This window comes from Antechinus flavipes, chromosome 2, assembly GCF_016432865.1.
Source record: "Antechinus flavipes isolate AdamAnt ecotype Samford, QLD, Australia chromosome 2, AdamAnt_v2, whole genome shotgun sequence".
NCBI lineage: Eukaryota > Metazoa > Chordata > Mammalia > Dasyuromorphia > Dasyuridae > Antechinus > Antechinus flavipes.
Window position 1 is genome coordinate 493,833,808 of NC_067399.1, and position 25,244 is coordinate 493,859,051.

Consider the following 25,244-nt stretch of genomic DNA (forward strand, 5'->3'; position numbering starts at 1 on the left):
AGAAACAGTATTATTATTATTAATAACTTAATTCCATTGTCTTTCTCGCATTAATTACTTCCTATTTATCCTATATGCAATTTGTTGCGTCTATTTGTTTGCATGTCATTTCCCCTATCCGATTCTAAGCTCCACGGGGGCAGGGACAGTCATTTGCCTCTTTTTGTATCTCCAGAGCTTAGCACCAAATTTGGCACTTAATGTTTGTTCAATAGAATCATTATAAGAATACAAAGAGATAACATACTTACGTATGTTATTTGTAAATCATAAAAATACTATGTAATTATTATAGTTATTACTAGTTATTATGATCGTTATTATTACTGCTCATTAACATAATGCAAAATGGGGAGGCTTGGCTATAGGTCTAGGAACCTGGACAGACTGCAAGCTCAGGGTACGCCCACAGAAGGGAATGGCAGTCAAAAATGGCAACGGGATCTTTAGTTGTATCGAGAGCATAAAGGCCAGAAAACAGACTCTCAAGGGCTTAGGGAGGCTGTCTGGACCAGCTCGTACCTCAAGAGAAATTCTCTCTATAACCAACTCTCCCTAGGCCTTCTGGTGAAGAGCGGCCGGTTAGAGGCCTGCTCCTCCAGGCGCAGCTATTCGCGCCGCGTGTTCCTTGTCCCTGAGCGCTTTCTTCCAATAAAGTTAATTTGGAGGCGAGTCTGCGCGGAGGCTGCTGGGGGAGGCTCCTCTCCGCCAATCAGGAAGCTCCGGTGAGCGGCGCGAGAAGCAGCAGCTCCCTTCGGCCTCGTTCCTGCTCCTCCTGCGAGCCGGCTCCGGCGGCAGCGGCGGTGGTGGCAGCTCCAGGGCCAGGTAAGGAAGCCTTCGCCCGCCAGTCCTCCATCCTGGGCTGCCGCCGGCTCCTGTCCCGGGCCGTGCCTGCCTTTGCGTTCTACCGGAAATAGCGTTCCTGAGGCATTCTACCGCGCCCGGCCCTGACTGGGGGCTCCCGCTCGCGCCGGGACCTCTCCGCTCCGCCTGGGGCTGGGGTCGCCCCGGACCGTCATATCCCCGTCAGTCTTCTCCTGGGCCTCCCATGCCTAATTGGGGTAACGTGCCTGGCCTTCCCCGCTTATGGCTGGACTGGGTACCCCATTGAGCCTTGGTGCTCCGGGATAGCGCGTAACACCCCAGGAGAGCGTACGGCGGCCTATTGGTCCCCTCCTGTCATTCAGGCCTCTGCCCTCCCACCCACCGCTCCATTTTATTACGGAGACCAGCTCCCTGGAAGCCCCAACTTCCTACGCTCCTGTGAGGCTTTACTTTGCCTCCCTCCCATATAGAGAAAGACTCTGTATGGAATTGAGCACAGGAGGCTTCAAGGCTGCCAGCGACTTTGCCTTTCTTTCTCTCCTTCCTCCAGATACCTGGATGCAAAGGCTAGGCAGCTTCTACCTGAAGCATTCCAGAAATCATGGAAATTAAATCAGGAAACTGCTTTAGAGGCATTCTAGGCGTCGGGTCTTGGACCTCCAAGGTCATATGGAATAACTGTCTCATTTGTTTTTAAATAATGGTTTTTTATTTTCAAAATATATGCAAAGATAGTTTTCAACATTCACCCTGGCAAAACCTTGTGTTCCAAATTTTTTTTTCCTTCCCTATCCCCTTCGCTAGACAGCAGGTAATTTAATATACCTTACCACCTCATTTTACAAATGAGGACATTGAGACTGAAGTTTGTGATGAGACAAGCTGAGATTCTAAACCAATTCCTCTGATTACAAATCTAAGGTTCTTTCCACTGTACCATGCTGCCTCCCCCTTCTTTTATGGATGGAGAAACAGTCAGTGGAAGGAAATGATTTGGCCATGATCTCCTAGTTATCAGGAAGATCATTTAGTTAGTGCCCTGTGTTCCAGTCAGTCAGCTTATTATGTCTACTGTGTAATAGGTAATGACCCTACCAGACAAAAAAGAAACTGATGAATTAGACAAAAATATACCTTGGCCACAAGGTAATTTTAAGCTTGCTGAGGAGAACTGTTTGTTTTAAACAAATAGAAAAGGATATGCCCACGCAATCCTCTACCTCTTACCCATTCCAAAAGCTCTTCTGTACAGTTAGGAATCAAAAGGTTAAAAACACACACACATATTCACCCAGGGAATGTTCTTCCCTTTTTAACAATTGTGAGGAGGCCAGGGTTACTTTACAGAAGAGTATTGCTATAAGTAATATATTCCTCTCCTCTCAAGAGATCAAGCAGAAAAGCAGGCCTGCCTGAGCGAGAAAACTTAGTGACAAGAAAAAAGGTGACAGGACTTGAAGTCTTGAAATCTTGGAGGAAAATAGAAAACAGTGGAGGCCAATTGTGAATCTAACTCTTTCTTGGCATGGGACTATCCTACACAAAGTGGTAGGATGGGGAAATGAACAGCACATTCCCAGCCTGATAAAGGAGCCTAAGGAAAGAAAAGATAGCTTGATTTCAAGAACAAAACTTAAGGTGGTGGGCCTCCTCTCCCTCCCTCCCAATGCATTCAGGCTTTAGAGCTTACATTCTAATGAACAAGACAATGTACAAATAAATATCTACAAAGCAAATTATATGCAAGATAAATAAGAAATAGTTAATAGAGGAAAGATACTAGAATTAAGAGGGATTGGAGAAGGTTTTCTTTTGGAGGTGTGGTTTTATTTGAAACTTAAAGGAATCCAAGGAGGTCATTAATTGGACAAGAGGAAAATGTTCAAGTAAGGAGGACATCCAGATAAAATGCCTGAAGCCAAGAGTTGCAGTGACTTTTTTATGCAATATCCCAGCAGTTCAGTGGTTGTGAATCAAAGAGTGTGTGTAAGGGAATAGATGTAATTGTCCTTCCTGCTTGAAAGATCAAAATGACATCTTTATGTTGGGGTCAAGATACAGTATTTTAGACTTGGGCTGATCAGACTAATAGGAGCTCAGAAAGCTTTACCACAAGTTGGACACAAATAGTCCACTCCATATGAACATTTGGAGTAGAGAATTCCCTAAATTTGTGCATTTCATTTTTTTTTTTTGTTGTTGTTGTTGTTGTTTTGTGAACTGCTGAAATTCTGCTTTGCTCAGTAGAGCATAGTGCCTTTGACGTGGGCACAGAATACTGATCAGTCCTATGTCAGTATCTCCCATAAAACTAGGTAATAAGCAGGCTGGAAATGTAGACTAGGGATAGGTTAATGAATGTCAAACTGCATTTTTTATTTGAATCTGGAGGCAAGTGGAAAGCCACCTGGAATTCATTGATTAGGGCCCGGAGTGTGATATGATTAGACCTGTGCTTATAGAAAATTAGTACCTGAATGGAGCATGGATTGGAGTAAGGAGAGACTTGAGACAGGTAGAGCCACCATCAAGCTACTGCAGTAATCCAACCAATCCAATTCTACCAAAGTGGTAGTTATGTTATAAGAAAGAAATGGGGGGTGGAGGGGTGAGGTATATTGGAGAGATGTTAACAAGCCTTGGCAACAGATTGGATATAGAAAGTGAGATGCAGTGACAGAAATTCTGCTAAGCACTGAAGGAAAAATGTTCAGTCAGTTTTTGTATGACCAATGGCCCCTCCCCCCCACCTTATAAATCTCAGCTGGAATAGAATCAGCACCCAGTACTTTGCCACACGAAAGTAGCCTAATGGCATTCAAAACCTCTTCTTCTGTTGCAGCTTCAGCTAGAGAGCGATTGATTTCAACTTGAAGTAAACAGTCAATAGCTTCAACATTGATTGATGATGGACACTATGGAAGTGTTCAGCCCATCTCTCTAGGATCATGTCCTTATCACCAATCACTGTGACACTATCAGTTTTGAGTAGTTGAGATGCAGTGGAGGTGTTTGGTCTATAAATAGCCTTTGGTGCATCATAAAAATTCTTTGAATTTTTTTGCTATCAGCATAAAACTGAATTTCATCTGTCTTTTTACTAAGCCAAGAATCCTGCATCTCTCTAAGTTCCCATTTTACTTTACTTTTGATGGAATTGAATGCTACCTTCTTAGAGGTGGGTAAACTATCCTGCTGGTACACCCTGTGGAGTTCTCATCTTTCATTTAGCATTTATGGAAAACTCATCCAGGGCAAATACTCACAGAAAAAGCAATACAGGGACACTCTCAAGTTAAGAACTCTAGAATTGATTATACATGGGAGACACTGGCATAGAACCACCTGGCATAACGTTCCCTCATCAGAGACGGTGCTGTGCTCTAGGAGCAAAGCAGAATTGAATTAGCTCAAAAGAAACATGAGATGTGCAATAGAAAAGTTACCTCAAATGTTCATAATGGGCTATTTGTGCCTGATCTGTGGCAGAGCACTCCAAGTTGTTATTGGTCTGATCAGCCACAATCAGACACACAGCAACTCACCTCTAACCTAGTGATGTCATTTTAGTCCTCTTCGAGAATGAAGGACAATAACCAACCAAGCACTGGGAAAATTGCAAAAACATGGTTCCTGCTCTCACAAAACTTAGTTTCTGATGAGGGAAACAATTTGTAAATAGCTGTGATGCTTCAAAACATTAACACTGGAAAATAATTACAGAAAGAAAGCAGTAGTAATGAGGGAAAAACAGAAGTAAGAAAGAAATTTCTTGTAGAAATTGGAATTTGAGATGAATCTTGAAGGAAACCAATGATAGAAAGTGGGGAGGGAAAGAGCATTCCAAGCAAGGGAGTCAGCTAGTGCAAATGCATACAGCTGAAATAGAATATCATGTATGAAGAACAGTTAAGTAGGTTAGTGTAACTGGATTGATAGGACTAAAATGTAAGAAGACTGGACAGATAGGAAAGAAACAGATTGTGAAGGACTTTAAATGCTAAACAGGATTTTATATTTGATTCTCAGGGTATTTTCAACCTATTGGTTGCTATTAGCATTTATTCAACAGAAGAGTAAAACAATCAAACCCATGTTTTAGGAAAATCACTTTGGGAACTAGAAGATGAATTGTAGTGGAGAGGCACTTGATGTAGGATTATCAATTTGAAGGCTATTACAATAGTCCAGGTGTGAAGTAATAAAGACCTTCATCAGGATGGGGTCAGTGCCAGAGGAGAGGACACATATATGAGAGATATTGTGAAAGTAGTTAATAGGCCTTGACAACAGATTGGATTTGGGAAATGAGAATGAGATATCGGGAATGATACCTTGTTTGCAAGTCTAGGTGACTGGGAGGATAGTGGTAATCTTGACAGTAATGGGAAGAGGGGAAGATTTTGGCAGGAAGATAATGAATTCTGTTTTGGACATATTGAATTTGAGATGCTTATGGGACATTAAGTTTGAGATGTCTAAAAGACAATTGGTGAGAGATCTGGTCTGGATCTGGAAAAGATCTGTGTAGAAGTGATAATTGAAGCCATAAAGGCTGATGAAATCACCTAGCAAAGTAATTTAGAATAGAGGTTCCTAACTTTTTTGTGTCATGGATCTCTTTGACAGTCTGATAAAGCCTGTGAATCTCTACCTAGAATTTTTTTTTTCAAATTCATAATGAAGGAAGACTATCTTTCAGTTGGAGATCAATGAAAATTAAAGATATAGAATTTTTTCTTTTAAGTTCAAAGATACCTTGAAATCTGTAGTTTCTTGCATGTCGTATTAAGAATTCTAAGTATAAAGAGAAAAAAAAAGCAAAGTCTTGGGGGACACCCATAATTAATGTAAATTATGACCTGGAGAGAGCAAAGTATCACGTTGTAGAAACAACACTGGAACAGGAATAAGCAGTACAATGCTCTATTCCTGGTTTGAGGAACAACTTTCTCTGTGTTTTAAATAAGTCATCTTTGAGCCTCAGTTTGCTCATCTGTAAAATGGGGTGTAATATTAAGTGTCCTATCTAAATAATTTCTGTGAAAATTAAGATCGATGATATAAATTAAAGCTTGATACTCCCATGTAAGTGGTTTTAATTTTTATATATTGGTCTTTTCAGGAAAATCAGTTCATGTTTGCATCATCAAATAATTTGAATGTAATAGAATATAAGTTCCTCAGGGACAGGGTTTGTCTTATTTTTATTTTTATATCTTTAGTATCTGGCATATAGTAAATACTTGTTAAATGTTTCTTGATTGGTTGTGTTTAGAATGAAAATGGTCAACTCCCTGTCTTAAGGCTTCCTCCGTGATTTTTAAAAAAAAAAGTATCTTGGACTTTTGTGTTTGTCATACTTTACCTATCAGGTAATAAGTAACTTTATCTAATACTTTTGAAATTTACAAAATGCTTGATGTACATTTTATTATTTATCATTACAATACAATATTTATCAATACAACAATCTATAAATAAATAGTAACAATGTAAGAGTAAGTGTCTTGACCACATTCTAAATGTTCATACCTGAAAATTTTGGTCAACTCAATTTAAGCTAAAGAGATTGGCAAAATATGGTAATTTATTGGACAAGTGGGGTGAAGATGAGTGTGTCCCGGAAAGACATTATGGAGAAGATGGCTTTTGGTTTGAATTTCTGTCTCTCCCCTGACCTAACCACATTTCTTATTAACTGTTTACTATGATCTTGGCATTATTAGAATTTGGAATGAGAAGGAATGCAGTTGAAATATGGCAGATTCAGGGTTTCTAAAGTCAGATTACACTTTAAGAAGACAAAGACATTCATTTGACAAATGTTTATTTAACTCATATCCTACCTTTTACAGTATGTCTTTCACCATGTTGCAGTCTTCCCTGCTCTCTCTGTCCTGTATGTGTTGTTTAGGCAGCTAGATAATATAGTGGATAGAACATTAGGTTTAGAATCAGACTCCAGCTTCATGGGATTTAATAAAATCCAAGACACTTAGTTGTATGACTTTGGGCAAGCCACTTAACCTTGTTTGCTTCAGTTCTTCATCTGTAAAATGAGTTGAAGAACAAAATGGCAAACCCCCAGCATCTCTCCCAATAAAAGTTCAAGATGAGGTAACAAAGGGTTGGATGACAACAACCTTTGTCTTATATGTATAGTCTGTTGCACATTGACTTTCCCATTAAAATGTGATATTCTTGAGGGCAGGGACAGTATTTTTGTATACCTATCACTTAAGAATGGTGCCAGGCATACATTAAGTGCTTAAATGCTTTATTGACTGACTGGTTAAACAAAGGTCCTGAGAACTACTTGGGCCAAAAAATAACTATGTCTTACTCTCCTTCACTCCATATATTTGATCAATTGTTAAATCTTGTCCTTTCTACATACATTATCTCTCATATATATCCTTTTCTTCCCATCCCCTATCCTATTAGAGACCTAATTTAAGCTTTTTTCCCCTCTGTCCTAACCTATTATAATGCCACTTAATTTTTCTCCCTTAAGTCTCTGCTTCTTCCAGGAGTAGGCAGTTCTATATCTGGGGAAAGTTGGTGCCCAAAGCCCAATTTTGCAGTTAAATATCTTATCTTTTCAACCTTATTTCCTTCTCCTTTCTATTAAACAATTAACATACATTTATTAAATACCCACTGTGTACCAGGCATTGTGCTAGACACTGGGTATACAAAGACAAACTGAAACAGTCTGTGTTCTCAAGGAGCTTATAGTCTATCAAGGAAGGTGCTATCTCTCTATAAGTATATAGAAATATATACATGATAAATACAAAACCGTTTTCAGAAGGAGGCACTGACAGCTGGAGGAATCTGGAAAGACATTATGGAGAAGATGGCTTTTGGTTTGAATTTCTAAGATATGGAAGTAAAGAGAGAAGTCATTCCAGGCATGCGGGACAGCCAATATAAAAACATCTGGACAGGCGATGAAATGTTATATGGGAGGAACAGCACAAAGGCTAATCTGGCTAGACTTCAGAGGGCAAAATGGAGAACAGTGTGTATGTAAAGAAAGGCTGGAAAAGTAAGTCGGGGACCAAATTGTTTAAAAGCCAGAGGAATTCATATTTGATCCTAAAGGGAGCCACTGGAGTTTTGATACTTGAATCACATTCTTAGACCCATACTTGTGGAAAAGAGACTTAGGAGGCCATAAAATCCAGGTTCTTTGCCTTTTTTGGTGTCATGAACCTATTGACTGTTGACTTCTATGGACTCCTCAGAATAATGTTTTTAATGCATAAAATGAAATACAACAGATTATAAGGATTATAAGATTATCAGTTTAAAAAAAAATTCGGTAAAGAGCATTGTATAGGTAGAAAAACTCAGGTGCAGAGAGTTTAAATGACTTGCACTTTGATCCCATATCTTTAAATTCCAAATGCAGTATTCTTTCCAATATACTATCCTGAATTTGTTGTTGAATTGAAATAGTGAGACTGTAAGGGAAAGAGGCTAGTTTAATTCAAGTGTGAATTGTTGAGAATCTAGACAGAGAATTCCTCCCTTCCCCCATCTTTTCTCAGTGGTATTTTATTTTTCCAAATACATGTAGCATTCATTTTTATAAGACTGTGTTCCAAACTTTTCTCCCTCTGTTCCTTACCTCTTCCCTCCCCAAGATAGCAAGCAATCTGATATTGGTTAAATATATACAATCCTTTTAAACATATTTCCATATTTGTCATGTTGTGCAAGAAAATTAGACCAAAAGGGAAAAAAACCATGAGAAAGAAAACAAACAAAAAAAGGTGAAAATACTATGATTCAGTCTCCATAGTTCTCTCTCTGGATGTGTGTGGTATTTTCCATCCTAATAGACTGAGGATTTTAAGAGAGATCTTTTGAAGAAAAAAAAAGAATAAGACTTGGAATGACATATGAGTTAGGTCTTTATTATTACCTCCCTAGCCTAATGTAGTAACCTTATAGGTCTTCCTATCCTTGTTGTCTTACCTCTCATCCAGCTTTCATTTTGCTGCTATCTTTCTTCTTAAAGATTGCTTAAAAATCTGAGATAGCTTTACATTGTCCATAAAAATTCAGAACCCTTCACCAATCTGGAAGAATCTGCTTGGATAACCATATATCTCAGGTTAAAATGCTTTGCTTCTAAACTAAAATACAGCTTTCCCTGTTTGGCATTTGAAGTCAGTCACAATATGGGACTATCCTATTTTTCCAGGCTGATTACACATTGCTTTCATTCACCTTTAACCAAACTGTCCTATATGCTGTTATTCACACATGATTCTCCATATGCCATCAGAGGACCTTTGCAAGGTTATCTTCCATGCCAGAAATGCTCTTCCTACTCAGTTCTGTCTTTTGGGGATCTTGACTCCCTTTAAGACCCAGTTCAGATTTTTTGACTCCAATTAATGTCTCTTCTTTCCCTTTCTTCCACCAATTTGTGTTATTTCTTATCTATTTTCTGTTTACTTATTTAATATATTTCTCCATTCCCAAAAAGGGAAAGACATATTTTTTTGTGTATTTGTGTTTCTACCACCTATCCTAGAACTTATCATCTAATAAAATGCTTGATTAAAAACTCCTTAAATTGAATTGTTCTGTATGTCTAGAATGTTTCCCCCCTTCTTTTCCATTGAATTTCTTCTACCTTTCTTTTAAACCCCAATCAAAACCTGTGCCTTTCCATGATTTCACCCTCTTCCTTTTCCCTTCAGACTTGGTACTTAGTTTTGCACCTCTACAGTGCACTTAGATAAAATAGTCAGTATACATTTATGAAGTGTCTATTATGTGCCAGACACTGTATTAAATGCTGAAAATAAAAAAAAGTGAAAAAGAAAGTCCCTGCCCTCAATGGGTTTACAATCTAATGGGGAAAAAATAACACACAAAAGAAGAGAAGAGTGTATCTTGTGTTGGGGTTGTGTGATGATAAAGTTCAGAGGAATGTTGAAGCCACATGGAAAATGAAAAGATGGCTGATTTGATGCTTTCCTTAAATGGGAGTTCATTCCTTCTCTATCCTTTCCAGTCTGAGGGAAAACAATACTGCCCCTTTACAGATGTAAATTCTAGGACTGACGGGATTGTGCAGGATACCTAAGGTTTCTTGGACATGATGGTGAGATCCAGAGGAATACAGTTATAAACTTCTTGAAGGCACAGATTATGTCATATTTAAATCCCTGGGGACTTAGTTTAGGGTTCAACAAGTATGCCCTTAATAAATAAGCCATACAAATGTGCCAGAGACAGTGAGTGAGTTGAAAATTACTTCTAAGGCTTCTTAACTTATGTGTCATGGACCCATTTGGTAGTGTGATGAACCTTATGGCCCCCTTCTCAGAATAATGTTTTTAAATGCATGTAATAAAATATCTGAGTTTACGAAGGAAACGATCTAGAAGCTTTGAGTAAAAGTGACTTAAATAAATATATTCCCAGAGCTGCAAACTGAATGTTCCCCAGAATTTATTTTGAAATTTTGAAATAAGCTTTATGTATTTAAGATGTGAAGCAAAGCTAATAGCAAAACTATTAAGATGTAGATTTTAATCTTTTCCTTAGTTCTTCAGAGATTACATTAGCGCTCTTTTAATATAGCCAACATCTTCCATTTCCAAGTTTAGTACATTCCTGTAAATCTTAGTAGTCTATTATATAATGACTACAAAGAATCATAAAACATATTAGAGTTATTATAGCATATTATATAGTATATGTTATATATGTGTATTTGTGTAATATATGTATATTTATAGATCTTTGTTTTTCTTTAGATATCTACATATATTAAACAATGATTAGAGCCAGTTTTCTTTAGCCTCATGTCTTAGACCATAATTATCCAACAACAGAACAATTTTTCAGTGTTCCCTCTTTACCTCTTGATTATTTGGAGATTATAGATGCTCATCATCTTGCATTTGGAGATAATAGATGCTTACTAAAATATATTTTTTTCTTTTTTACCATATGGCAGTGTACACCTGCAGCAGGGTGGGACCATAGAGATTATCTATTTCATGTAGATAAGTCAGCTAACTTTAATTACTAAAATGGGACTGTTTGGATGTCAGCAGATATGGTCCTGTAGTTTGATAGAAATAAAATTTTCTTTATTCATAAAATGTTAGAGCTTAGCAATTACTTAGTTCAACTCCTCTCATTTTATAATTAGGGAATAACCCCAAGAGAATTAATGTGAGCTTGATCAAGGTTCCACAGCTAGTCATTGGTGGAGCTGAGACTAAAACCTAGCTTTCTTCATTTTTTGTCCAATATTTTGTTGTTGTTTTTACTACATCATGAAATGGAAGTATAGCATAAACTTTGTTACTTTTTTATTATTATTATTTTGGTTTATATGATGCCATGTCTCTTGTCATAATAGAAAAATCATTATTTGAGTTGGACTTTATGCTGTCAGTTATTATATCAGATATTAACTAAGGACAAAATTTTTGAAATGCCAAAAATTGATCCATAAGATGGACATTAGAATAGTCATCAGGCTCAAATGAATTAATAGATGTTAGATGGTTTAGAAATCTTAAAGTGCTATTACTATATGTTAATTATAATTAAATTGATAGTCTTGTAATGATGACTAAAATATACTTGCATGTGATTTTCACATTTGGAACATTTTTTAAAACTGAGCAAGGGAAGAGTTTTGTCAAGAAGATGAAATAGCTTTTTTAGATGATATAAAATTTACTTTTATTGATAGCATCCCAAACATATTGTCTATTATGTACATATGTTGGAATATAGATTAGATGATTTGGGTGGGAAAAATGGGAAATGAGATATGGAGTAAATTCACATAATAATAATGAGTATTTTTTGGATATATAGGAATCCCTCAGCGAGAGGATTCATAGTGGTGCGTTCAGTTGAAACCAGTCTGTTCCCATTACATACAAAAAAAAAAAAGAAAGCTAGTCTTTCCCCTTTTTTGATCTCTCTAGGTCCTTTGCATTTCTTGAGTGACTCTCAAGGGAATAAGAAGGAAACAGAAATAATTTGAATACAATTTTTAAAACAACTTTTAGGATTTTCCTATTGGGATAAAAAAAATGCCTCACCTTAAACAGAAAACATTCCCTATAAGAGTCCATTGAATTAGGTCAGTAGATCATTTACATAACTAGTATCTGGTAAAGCCTACTTTTAAAGAAGCCCCATAAATCTTCACTTTAAATACTTTTTTCTTTTCTTTTCTTTTCTTTTTTTCTTAAACAAAATAAAAAATGTTTTTAAGGTTACTACTAATCTGGAAGGCTGTGAAGCTTCTTTTGCTTTTTTCCCCTGGTGCTGTGGTGGTAGTAACCTTCAGGACCACCTTCTTTCTGTTAGATAAAATATGGAGTTGTAACCTTTAGTCTCACATGCCATAATCATTTGTCAGTTGACATAAATCATAGTGTATTGACACCTGTTTGAATCTTTTTGTTAGCTGGGGTCTGGGCATGAAGTCTTCAGTACAATAAATCCTTTGTGCAGTTTTTCTTTAAAAATAATGAAACACCAATGAGAACCATCACAATTAAATAAATCATTCATACAAAATGTAGAAAATTTAACCTTTTCATTTAATGGATGTAAGAGACTAGACTACCTTAAATACTGGGATTTTTGCTGGGAATTACATTTTGGTAACTACTGATTTAAAAGATAATTGAGTGTACTATGCAATTTGAATCTTGTGGCCTGATTAAATATTGAACATGGCTATATTCAGAAAGTAGAAATAATTACAGTTTTTATAATTAAGTCTTTTTAATATTAAGTGATTTCAAATAATTTCTAATGAAATTTTACCTTTTTGCAATTTTATCTTTAATTCAGTTTATCACACATAAAATATAGGAATTTCTTTTATAAAAATACTGGAGCCCAGTTAAATGTTGGAGTATTGTTTGACATGGGATGTTAACATGAAGTAGCATCTAAAGTTCTTGGTGTCATTTAACAAGTGTAAAATCTAGTGTAAAATTGACTATGTAGAAATCACCATGAATTTTCCTGTATTCTTCATTACTTGCCAGCTCAGAGTCATTTAATATAAATTCAGAAATCTCGAAACCTAGAATGCTTATACAAAACAGTATTAACTGTATTAACTTAACCATTAAGTCTTATAGTACAATCTTTAATTCAATTTAAACGCATTGTAACTACAAATATGAAAATGAAACAATCCCTGCCCTCAGTGTGAATAGTTCTTTCATTTTTGAAGAGGATGCTGTTTATAAATTTTCATGTACCAGAGCACTTGAAAAGGTTAGTATAATATGGAACACATGAGAAATTTGCCTTTGATCCCCTTCCTCTTAAATTGCCATCTACAATTTAACTTTGATTTATAGAGAGAAAGGCTTGACTTTTCTCTTTTGGACAGACATAGCAATGATTAAAAAAAAAAAAGTTAAACTTATAAGTCAAGATTGATTTTGTTTAATCCTTACATTTTGTTAGACTTCTTTTTCATTTCTTATTTCATGAAGTAGATTAAAATTGTACTTTGAATCAGACAAGTAAGACAGCTTTGAAAGCAACAGCTTGAATTTATTTTATAATTAAAAAGAAAAGCAAGCTGTATATAACAGAGGTCTGCATTTTCACGTACAATTCCTCTTTTTGTTGTTGTTTTGTATATGTTAGTGCCCATTTTATTTAGTATTTAAGTAAAAAAATAAACTATACATGGCAGTATTGTGGGAGGCTTTGATAAAGGAAGAAAGCCTTTAAATAAAATTGGAAGCTTTCTTCTGCACTTTTATTTTTAGTATCCTGTTATGATCATACATCCATAATTAATTTTCCTGGTAGTCATATTAGTCAATTGATTGCTTTTACTCAAATCAACCAAAGTAAAGATTTGCATAGGCTGGCTACTTGAAAGTTTCTGCAGGCTTTATGACATGAATCTAATGCAATTATGTTTTTTAGAAAAATATATTTGAAAAGTAGAATATTTTAACTTATTATGTTCTTCAACTTGTATATTCATGAAAACAAATGCTCCACTGTCTAGACTTTTATTATTCATTCTGGTAGTAGGAGTTAAAAACAGTTGTATAACAAAGTGTACATGCTGTTTCCTCAGAACTTTCCTTACAAAATGGAATAAATGGTACTGATATTTGCTACATTTCTTTCCCTTTTCAAGGAAAATTTCACACTTTTATTTTTTACTATTGAAGTTAATGGAATGTGTATGTAGCTAGATTCAGAAGGTGAATATATGTCTATGAGCTTTGCAAATCTTTAAGCTCTATATATTAACCATTATTATTGTTATTATGAAAGTGGAAATGATTACATATCCATCAGTTACATTTTGTCAGTTCTGTTTTCACAACATCTCTAGCATCTGTCCCCCTTTTAACAGTTCACCAACCTAATTCAAACTTTTATCACCTTTCATTTGGACTATTGCACATGCTTCATAATTAGTTTCTTGGCTACAGGTATCTCCCTTCTCCAAAATGTCCTCCACACTGTTGCAGAAGTGACTTTGCTAAAGCACAGGTCAGATCATGTCAATACCCTAAGGCCTCAGTTAACTCTAGTGGCGCCCTATTATTATTAGAATCAAATATAACTCTTCAGAAGGCATTTAAAAGCCTTTATGATAAGGTTTCAATCTACCTTTCTAGCCTTATTATAAACAGTACTTCTCTTTATATATGCTAAACTGGCTTTATTGCAATTTCTCACCTACTACACTCCATATCACATCTCATTGCCTTTGTTCAGCTTTGTTGTGGTTGGAGTGCACTCCCATCCTGTCTTTGCTTCTTAGAGTCTCTATTTTCTGTCAAAGCTCAGCTTAAACTGAGGTCTTACTCTTACTTACTTACTGAGCTTACTCTACCACTACATTAGGCATCTTTACCTTAGATCTTTCCTAATCATCCCTCTTGTTACTTCCCTTAAACTTATGTTTTATTTTATATATACTTTATACACACACACACACACACACACACACACACACACCCTGATAGAGTTCAAGCTCCTCTAGGGTTTCATTTGGGGCTTTGTATTCGCAATGCCTGGCACATAGTAAGTACTTAATAAATACTTATTGCTTAATTGATATTGACTATCATAAAACCATGAGGAAAAAAAGTCCTTCAGTCAGTAACATACATTGGAAATAACAGTTATTGGAAACTACTGTTGGAAAGCATTATTCACCTTTGTTTTTATTTCATCATGTTATCTTTCCCTTGGTTCTAGCCATCCCAGAACACTCCCCAGGGTGGTTATGTTGCATGAAGCCTCAGAGGTTCCTTTGGTGTTTCTTCTTTCCTCTATAATCCAAAATGCCTAAATGTTTTCAGGGATTAGATAGGTGGTTATCAACAACTCTTTCTTTTGATGAGATGGAAAGCCTTCAAATCCTACCCTGCTTACAGTCTTCTAAGGTCCTTCAGTTCATACTATCTGCCCTGCTACCATATACACCACAGTGTTGACTGTGTGCTCCTTTCTTTACCTTCTCCTTCCCTCTTATTATTATTATTTTTTCTGGATGGGCTTTGACACTTTTATTACTCCTACATATTATTTATTGCTCTAACTTGTGTGATACTTCCAGGATTTTGCATCTGCTCTGCAGCAATACTTTCTTTTACTTAAGTCTCCAATTAAAGGATGAGCTCCCCCAAAGTGGGAATGGTCTCTTTTCAATTTGTATTTCTAATGCTTAAAAATGTGACACATGGTATCACATGGTAAATGGTAAATCCTTAATAAATGGTTTCTTTCTTGCATTTGTTCTGTCCTGGGAATGCTTTACTTTCAGAGTCTCTCATTTTTCCAAAGATACAGATGGTTTAGCCAAACATTTGAAATTTTCATAATTTAATGTTAGATGGAAAGTATTTATATAAAACTCATTTTAGGATTAAAGGCTAACTTGGACTATAAGGAACTTTTAAATTTTTCTGCTCATTTACTTTAGCTTTTAATAGCTATTGCTTTGTTTTGAATCATACTTCTTTACCTTTATGCCCTTTAAGTTAATCTTTTTAAAAATCCTAACTTTTCCTTTATGGATTTATGACATTATCATGACTTTTTAGCATTGGTCTATCAGTATCAGAAAAAAATTACATTGCATTTAAAGATTTTCTCTAATGTAGTCCAGTAGGACATTAATAGCAAGGCAGAATGTAGGAAGTGAAGGAAGAAAAATATTTTGACAAAGCTCTTCTATTTAAACTATCTTGTTTGTTCACTATCTTCTAATAGGGTAATACTTATTATATCAATGAATTTTTATTCTACATGGTTTAAATGCAGTAAGGTCAACAACAGGAATATGTGAAAAGTCTTTCTCCCAAAAAATCTGAATTGATAAATTTTATTTCAGCATATCTACAAATAACCAGTATGGTCCTAGTTGATCCCTCACAGTGTACAATCTCTGAAAATGGCTAAGTACAATAATATGCAATATAGATCAATGATTTAGAGTGATAGTGCATGCTTCCTTATACTTGAGTAATTTTATATTTGTTAAAAGAAAGGGCAGGCGTTTGTCTTACTAATTTCCATCTTATGCATTGTTTTTGATCTAAGATTTATTGCCACTTAAAAATTTTCTTGATTTACGTAATTATGTAATTGTGTATATATATTTTTTGTTTTGCTTTATTTACCCTGCATCCTTTCATACATATGTTTTCATATTCCTTCTTATTCTCCATATTGTTCCTTATGGGTCATTAACATTGCATAGCAAATATTATTGTTCTATAAGAAACGAGAAGCAGGACGATTTTAGGCTTGGAGAGACTTATATGAACTGATGCAAAGTGAAATGAGCACAACCAGGAGATCATTATACACAGCAACAAGATTATATGATGGTCACTTCTGATGGACATGGCTTTTTCCAACAATGAGATGATTCAGATCAGTTTCAGTAGTCTTTATGAAAAGAGCCATCTACATCCAGAGAGAGGATTGTGGGAACTGAGTGTGGACCACAACATAGCACTTTTACTCTTTCTGTTGCTTGCTTGCATTTTGTTTTCTTTCTCAGCTTTTTTTTTCCTCCTTCATGTTCTGATTTTTCTTATGCAGCAATATAGCTGCATATATGCAGCAATATAGCAGTATAAATATGGATACATATTGGATTTAACATATATTTTAACATATTAACATGTATTAGATTATTTGCCATCTAGGAGAGGGGGAAATTTGGAGCATAAAGTTTTGCAAGGATCACTGTTGAAAAATTACCCATACACATGTTTTGTAAATAAAAAGCTTTAATTTTAAAAAATGGAGAAAAAAATTCCATAACATTTATATTCCACTATTTATTCAACCATTTCCACATTTGTTATTAGAATAAGTGGTCAGACTTTTCCTTTTGCAAATAATGCTGCTATTGATATTTCCTTGTAGATTGTTCTTTTATTATTGCCACGGAATATAAATCTATTAGTGGAATAATTAAGTTAAAAGATATGAGCAATTTTGTAAATAGTTTTGCTTGATTCCAGGGTTTTAAAATGTTTGGATCAATTCACAGTTCCATTAGGAATATACTATTGTGTCTTTTTCTCTTAGATTCAGAGTTTTGCATGGGGATGGTAGTGCAACAGGATTAAAATTTTATAATAATTTGTTCAACATTGATATTGGCTTATCTTAATCAATTGTTTTTTAAAGCAAGTATTCCTGGTATCATTTGTGATCTGGAAACCTTTCAGTATTATATTATTATTCTTAGTAGTAGTAGAACCAGCAGCAATAACAAAACTTATTAAGCTCACATTTCCCTAAATGAACATAATCCATGTAGGTGGTTAAATATTTCAGGATTCTAAAAATATAATCGTAATATGTGAGTGCACATATGAGAATGGAGTTTTTGTGCTGATAAAAGAGAGATAGCATGGTACAGGGCAGAGAACCTGGATTAACAATGGGAAGCCCAAACTTCTTGTCCTAACTGCCACTTGGATACCAATTATTACAAGTCTCAAATGAAGAAAGGTTTTGCAAATGGTGATGTAGCATTCAAGGTATTCTGCTTGAATATTCTTAGAAGAAAAATAGTTAAGTGCTGGTCATTTTTAAAGCTTCCTGAATTTGGTGTCAGATATACTAACCCATGCTATTTCAGGTCTAAGGTAGCTGGAGCAGGGTTTTATGAATTTGGATGAGCAAAAAAATTTCATCTTTATATCACTGACCTCTACCTAAAATTTAGCATTTACTTCAGTTTTTCAAAAACATGATTCTAAGAAGGCCTTGCCAGACTTCCAAAAGGACCAGGACACAGAAAAAGTCAAAAAACTCTGGTCTGAGGAAAGGGGCAAAAATTCTGGTCTTATTCGTATCTTTGCATTAGATCTACTGTATATATGTATATAAATATATACATTTCTTTACACACATAATATTTTAAATGAACTTGAATTCTCATTGTGCATATACATCCCAAATGTATCTGCTTCGCCATCTTCTGATTCATTTCCTCTATCTCTATTGTTCTTAATAGTGTGCATATAAGGGCTCTAAATACCATTTCATGCTAGTCTTTGTTGCTTCTTTTGTTTACAGAAAGGCCTAGTGATTTCTTAAACTTTACTGAAAACTTGCACAGTGTTTGAAGTTGTTTTTTTTTTCTCTTTCCTTAGGTTTCTTGTTTTCTCTTTCTGTATAATATCTTCATCAGAAATGGATACTGAAGGCTTTGGTGAACTTCTTCAACAGGCTGAACAGCTTGCCGCTGAGACTGAAGGTATTTCTGAGCTTCCTCATGTAGAGCGTAACTTACAAGAAATCCAACAGGCGGGTGAACGACTGCGCTCTCGCACACTGACACGTACATCACAGGAGACAGCTGATGTCAAGGCGTAAGTACTTCATTTTGAAACTTGTTGGGCTAGGTGAGTTGGGAACTAGAATATATTTTTTCTTAGTATTTTAATATATTCTGTAAATGAAGGGGAAAAACAAATAATCATCTTAAGAACTTAAGATGGGTTTTGAAATACATAAAAAGTCTTGAAATTTTGCCCATTTTGCCAGTCCAGGCTACAAGGAAATGTTGCCCTCAGAGATGTTCAAAAGATAGTGGAAGAAAGAGGAAAGCTACTTGATGCTATAATATTACAGTAATTGATGCTGTATAATGAGATAATATTTATAAAGTGCTTTGTAAGGCTTAAAGCGTTATGCAAATACTTATTACTATGATTTCTATTAATGGTATTGTGTCTCACTACTGGCTCAGAAATGCCTGGTTGACAGGTTAACAAATGTGAGTCTTTTAGACAGGTCATGTATTCAAGGTCCAGGGAATACATCACAAAGGACATTGTTTTGGAGAGTATCAGGAAGAATTTATGCTTACTCTGTAGTAAGATAAATCATTAAGGCATGGTGTGACCCTGATCTGCTTATAGTCAGTGACTCCAGGGACCAAGACAGAAGGAAGATAAAAGTATTGGAACCAGAGCTTTCCCTTAGCGGTGATAGAGCAGTAAAGCCAGAGAGCCTCAAGAGGGATTAGCTGATAAAAATTGCCAACTGGAAGCTGTCTATTGCAGTGATAATGTTTTATAGGTCATGGATATGTCCATATTCAGGATTCAGTGTAAGAGCAAGTAGGAAATGGCTATTCCATCTTTCCTCATTCTTCTAATATCAGGGAAAAAAAACATTTATGTTTGTGTTTGATTTAAGGGATCACTATATGTGATATGTATTAAACAAATACATACCCAAGTATTAATTGTCTGAACCAAACTGTACCTTCCCTAAGTAGTAGTAGCTTTTAGACTTCAGAATAGAATCAGTAGATACAGAGTTTTTAAGGTAATGCTCTCCTTTTTCTCATTTCTTTATATTTTAATCTTATGTTAGCTGTATTTTCTTGATAGAGCTTCTAGGCAATATTTTTTATATCTTTTAAAGAAAAACTAACGGAGCTCTAGAAAGGACCTTTAACTGGCTGTTCTGAAGCTACCTGCAATAAAAGCATCAATCTAAGATGTTTTCTTCAAACTTGTTCAAACTTTCTCCAAGATACTCAGTTCTTGTTTGCAGCATTATTAGTGATGGTCTGCTACAAAATTGTTATGTGGTTCCTGAGCACATAGGTATGTGCAAGGCTGCCATTGAAAGTAGGAAAGTGATGTAATACTGTTTTAAGTATTATAGTTATAACTTTATTTTATAAGTTCTAGAACTTAAGATTAAAAAAAAAACCTAGTGATTTATTAGTAATTCATTTTCCTTTGCCTTTATTTATTAAATGTATTCTTCTTTTTCTAAATTACTTCAGGGTAATTAATACATTGAAAGAATGAAAATGAGATAGTAGGTTAGATGCAAATATTAAGAATAACATGAATTGACAACAGACTTTGCATGTTAGTTTTCTGATAGGTAGAGAAATACACTATAATTTGAATAGAACATTTTGACATAGGATGAGGCAGGAAAATGACAAGTTAAATAGAAAATTTTCTTTCTCTTTCAGATTAATAAGGAAAATCCAGGCTTTTAAGACTTCAGTTTAGAGATAAGATTTAAGCTTGATATTTTTGTGTTTAGATGTAGTAGAAATGATGTTATATGCCTTGATGTTTAAAATATAGACTAATATATAAATATATATATTTGACTATTAAGTTGCCCAGAACAATCTTAAAATTTAAGCAACAATAATATCCCAGATTTCATTTGGAATATTCCTGAATTAACAACATAATATAGTGTTTTAGTAGTTGAAAAATGTCAATAAGTTTTTGCTACTAATAAAATGGTTGATTAGAATAGCAAATGAATTAAGCAAAAGAAATCCTTTTACTCCTTAACTAAAAATGTTATTTTAGAAAAAATGACTGTAAGTATGATTAGTACATACTTATTCCCATCTTTGCCTTCAAGTGATAGTCAAGCTGATGTTAGGCTACAGTTTGTGTGCTATGCTTTGGGAAGGGTATTAAAAAAAAAAAAAAAGTAAAAAGAAAGTGTGACTGAGTGAAAGAGTACCAAAATAGATGTTGAAATACCTGAATTCTGGTATGTCTATTCTCAATTGAGTCTACTTTCTCTGAGTTACTTAACATTTTGGAGAGGGTTAAAAAGTTATATTCAGGCTACAGTTAATTCATGTTATCTAATCTCAACTGGACTCTCACTACTGTTTAGCAGTTTAAAAAATTCATTGCTGTTTGGTTCATTTATTATATTTCTCATATTTGTTGTTACACATTTCTTTATGCTCAAGTTATCATCCATTCTCACACTTACCACTCTTAGCAGATAAATTCATCTTCTACTTTACTGAGAATGATTGAAGCCATCTCTTGTCAGTTCCCTCATATTCCCTCCCTCAGTTGTCAGAATGCTTCCATCTTCATCCCTCTTCTCTTCCTTTCCTTTCATCCCCAATGGTAAATTTAGTCTCCTTGCCAAGCTTGACTCTTCTACTTGTGGTCTTGAAAGAATCTATCATTCCTTCCAGCATTTGCTCTATTACTCATTCATTCCTGTTTTCTCTCAATTTTTCCCTACCTGCTTGTTCTTTCTTTGCTTTTTAGATGTATGCTTATATTTCTCCTATTTTAAAACCTCCTCAACACCTCATCATTTCTTTAACCGTAATTAATATGGTTAATTTCCCATTCATTGCTTATTTCCTAGAAAGAGTAATTTACAGATGTTTTCTCTTCTTGTTCCTATCTATGTCTGTTGCAATATGGCTTCTGACTCATTAAGAATAATAATAACCATAAGAATAATAGCTAACACTGTGCCCAGCACTGTACAAAATATTATCTCATTTGACAACAGTTTCAGAAAGTAGATTCATTATCTACATTTTATAGGTGAGCAAACTGAGGCAAACAATTAAATGACTTGCCCAGGATCACACAGCTAGTAAGTGCCTGAAGTTGGATTTGAAGTCACACCTTCCTTTCTCTAAGTCTGGCACTAAGCCACACGTGTGCCTCTACTGAAACTGCTTTCTAAATTGAAATTGAATTAAAACTGCTTTCTAACTTGGTTGACATTTTCTTTGACCTCATCTTTCTTGACCTTTCTAAAAAGTTTTTTTCAAGCAAACAGGCAGGCAACAAGCATTTAAATACTTAATATGTGCCAGTTACTCTGCTAAGTACTGGGGACACCTATAAAAAGCAAAACCCTCCAAACCAGGCCTTCCTCAAGGAATTTACATTCTAAGATGGGAAGACAATATATAAAATGGAGTTGGGAGGTCAGTGATGAGGTGGGATATGGAATAAAAAGTAGCTGCAAATGTATTCCATCATATTGATTTACTATTACATGTTCATCTTTTCCCCAATTGTTGGACACCTCCTCCTATTTCCATTCTTTGCCACCTCAACAAGACCTAAAAATAAAAATATATCCTTAGAATTTATTTGGTATTCATCCCTCCCTTAATTTATCTGATTTAATTTTCTCTTCCCTTTTTTTTTCCTATTGAATAAAATGTATTTCTGTACCTAATTCACTGGATAAGTATGTTTACATGTGTATATATGTTGTTGAGTTCGAATAAGGGCAAGTTTGCAATCAGCTACTCCATCCCACCTTCATCCTCATAGTTGTCTTTTGTGCACCACTCCACCCCACCCCTTCTTCATTTGTATAGCTATTTATTTGTGTATCTTGATTATATGAAATAATTTCCCCTAGTTTTCCTTTCCCTTCTACCCTGTGTATTCTTGTTCCCATCTCTTCAATTAAGTGACTTGTTCAGGATCACACAGCTTAACTACCTTCCTTAAGGCTGGGCACTGAAACATTCTTCAATCTTTATGCTACCAGAATCCAGCACAGCATCTTGCACACATAATCAGTACTTAATAAATGTTTGTAAAATTGGTGTAAGTTTGCCACTGACCAGTGGTGTGAACTTATTCAAAGTGGGATCTTTTGTTTCCTTATCTCTAGATGTGAGTTTTGGACTAGATGAAGTTTAAGATTTATTCACAGTCCTTAAAAAGCTGTCATTCTAAACCTTTGCCCTCAGACTGCTTATTGGTATGTAGTACACAAGATTTTGGTCATTGAAATAGCTAGAGAACAATACCAAAGGCTCATCATCAGGTGCTGAATTCGGAAGTACTACCTGGGTCAGAAACAATCCTTTCCCAAATCATTGTGGATTGGAGATACATACTGTCTGGCCGGAAAATGTCTGGTAGAGAAATTGAATTAGAATAGAAAGGCTTATGACTCTTCTCAGTTTTTGCCTGTGAAGAAACAATGACCTGGAAATCTGACTCCTTTAGAGAGGGAGTCTTTGATTAAATGTTGATGCTATATATATAAGGGATGGATTTTAGATTAAGATGGAATAGAAGATATAGGTGAGGGGCTGGGATAAACAGTGAATACAGAAACATATAGAAAAAGGAGGAGAATTATGGAAGCAGAAACTCAGAGAAAGAGAATAATGTGTTTTATATCTACAGCATGTCAGGCCAGTTTGGGGAGTTTCATTGAATATTGGTGGAATTGGGGTTTAAATGTCTTCAAAGATGGTGGTTTTGATCAGAATTTAAGAGTATATGTCAGACAGAGGGGGTAAAAGAAGCTGAGGATAGCTCTGACATTTTCTTGGGAGGTGGAAATAGAGTAAATTAATAAGAAAGGAAGTGACCCCAAAGGAGTAGGACTAGAGGAGTAATCTATGGATTGGAAGAGAGAAAGGATAAAATAAAGTGTCTTAATAAGATGAGTCAATGATTGAATGTATTCCAAGCTAATTGAATAATATGAGGCTACATAACTGTAACTTACCTAATAAATGTATCATTTGTATTCTGGGATTTTATTTTACTATTAAAAAAAAACCCACATAGCATATGTTTGTACTATAGGGAAAGGGCTGTTAAAAGAGAAGGGAAAAAAAAAAAGGAAGAATTTTGAATCTTTGAGGAATTGAATGTAGTCCTTTGGAGAAGTGCTCTCTCCTCTATTCTGTTATATATTGGAACTAGGAAATGACCTAGGGTAAATATAACAGAGGAACCTGCTTTTTGTTTATTTTTTGAGGGATTTCTATATGTTCATGCTATTTTTTATTTTAAAATCACAAATGGAAGGCTTGTTAGAAGGAATGAGATAAACTCTGCTAAGAAGGGCAAGAAAGAATTTAATAAAATCCGGTATGGGGATGATTCTTTTAGGTTCTATGTTGTTTGCATAGTAATTGGAGCCTAGTACCATTAAATCCAGATTGGAAGTTACATCACATATGGGCTCATTAATATTCTCTGTTCCACAAACTATGTAGACTTTATCCTTAATCCTTGCATCGCCAACCATCTTATAAGATTTCCAGAGGAGGAACAGGAAACAAACTTATCAAACAGTTCAAAGTATATCCTTTGCTGATAGTGTCTTAGTTGTGTTATTTTTGTACAGAAAAGAAAGCATATTACTAAATTATTTAAATACACAAAGTTTCTGTCCTCTATTTTTGTATTATGAGTCAATGACAGCTAGATCAGGTCCCAGATCTCTTAATGTCTAATTCAGTGGAATGTGCATTAATCCAGGGCTTTAGACTAAAAGGCAACAAAACTCAGGTCCATTACAAGGAACAAGGTCATAAGGCAGAGTGGATAGAAAACTGGCAATAAAGCAAGTAAACCCTGAGTTGAAGGCCTGCTTCTAATGCATACTGGCTGTGTATCTTTGGGCTAAGTCACTTTAACTTTCAATGCTCTAAGAAACTCTAATGACAGAAAGTTGCAGAGAAGCTTCTAATCTTCATTGATAGAGAAAGTTCCTCACCAAGGAATTCCATTTGCCAGTGAAATCAGAGACTTAATTCCTAGCCCCTCATGAATAGTTCTCATTTATATAGGGATTTAGAGTTTGCAAAGCTTTTTACACATATTGCTTTTTTTGGTCCTTACAATTTGTGAAGGAGATGCTATTATTATCCCTACTTTACAGAAGAGGAAACTAAGAGTCAAAGAGAGATTAAATCCATTGCTCAGAGTCATAAAGCTAGTAAGTATCTTAGAAGAGATTCAAATTGTTTGTAGTATGACATATCAAAATGTTGTAACAATAACATGTACATATTTATTAGGTGGTACAATGGATAGGGTATTGGGCCTGGAATCAAGAAGACCTATTTTTGTGAATTCAAATCTGTCTCAGACACTTATTAGCTATGTGACTCTGGGCAAGTCACTTAACCCTTTTGCCTCAGTTTCTTCATCTGTAAAATGAACTGGAGAAGAAAATGAAAAACCATTCCAGTATCTGTCAAAAAAAAAAAAAAAAACTGCAAATGGGGTCATAAAGAATTAGATATGACTAATCCACTTCCCCCCAAACCCCATAATATAATAAAAATAGTCTTG

General features: G+C 35.1%; 1 protein-coding gene across 3 annotated transcripts in view; it reads left to right on the top strand.

Moving 5' to 3' along the window:
• Positions 1-729: 729 nt before the first annotated feature.
• The window catches only part of NUP93 (nucleoporin 93), a 134,590-nt gene continuing 110,075 nt past the window's right edge, over positions 730-25,244 (top strand). For all 3 annotated transcript variants that reach the window (XM_051979887.1, XM_051979886.1, XM_051979889.1), the window contains exons 1-2: positions 730-825; positions 18,513-18,731. In XM_051979887.1, coding sequence (XP_051835847.1) covers positions 18,553-18,731 — 179 coding nt within the window. In that variant the 5' untranslated portion in view covers positions 730-825; positions 18,513-18,552. The remainder of the gene's footprint in view (positions 826-18,512; positions 18,732-25,244) is intronic.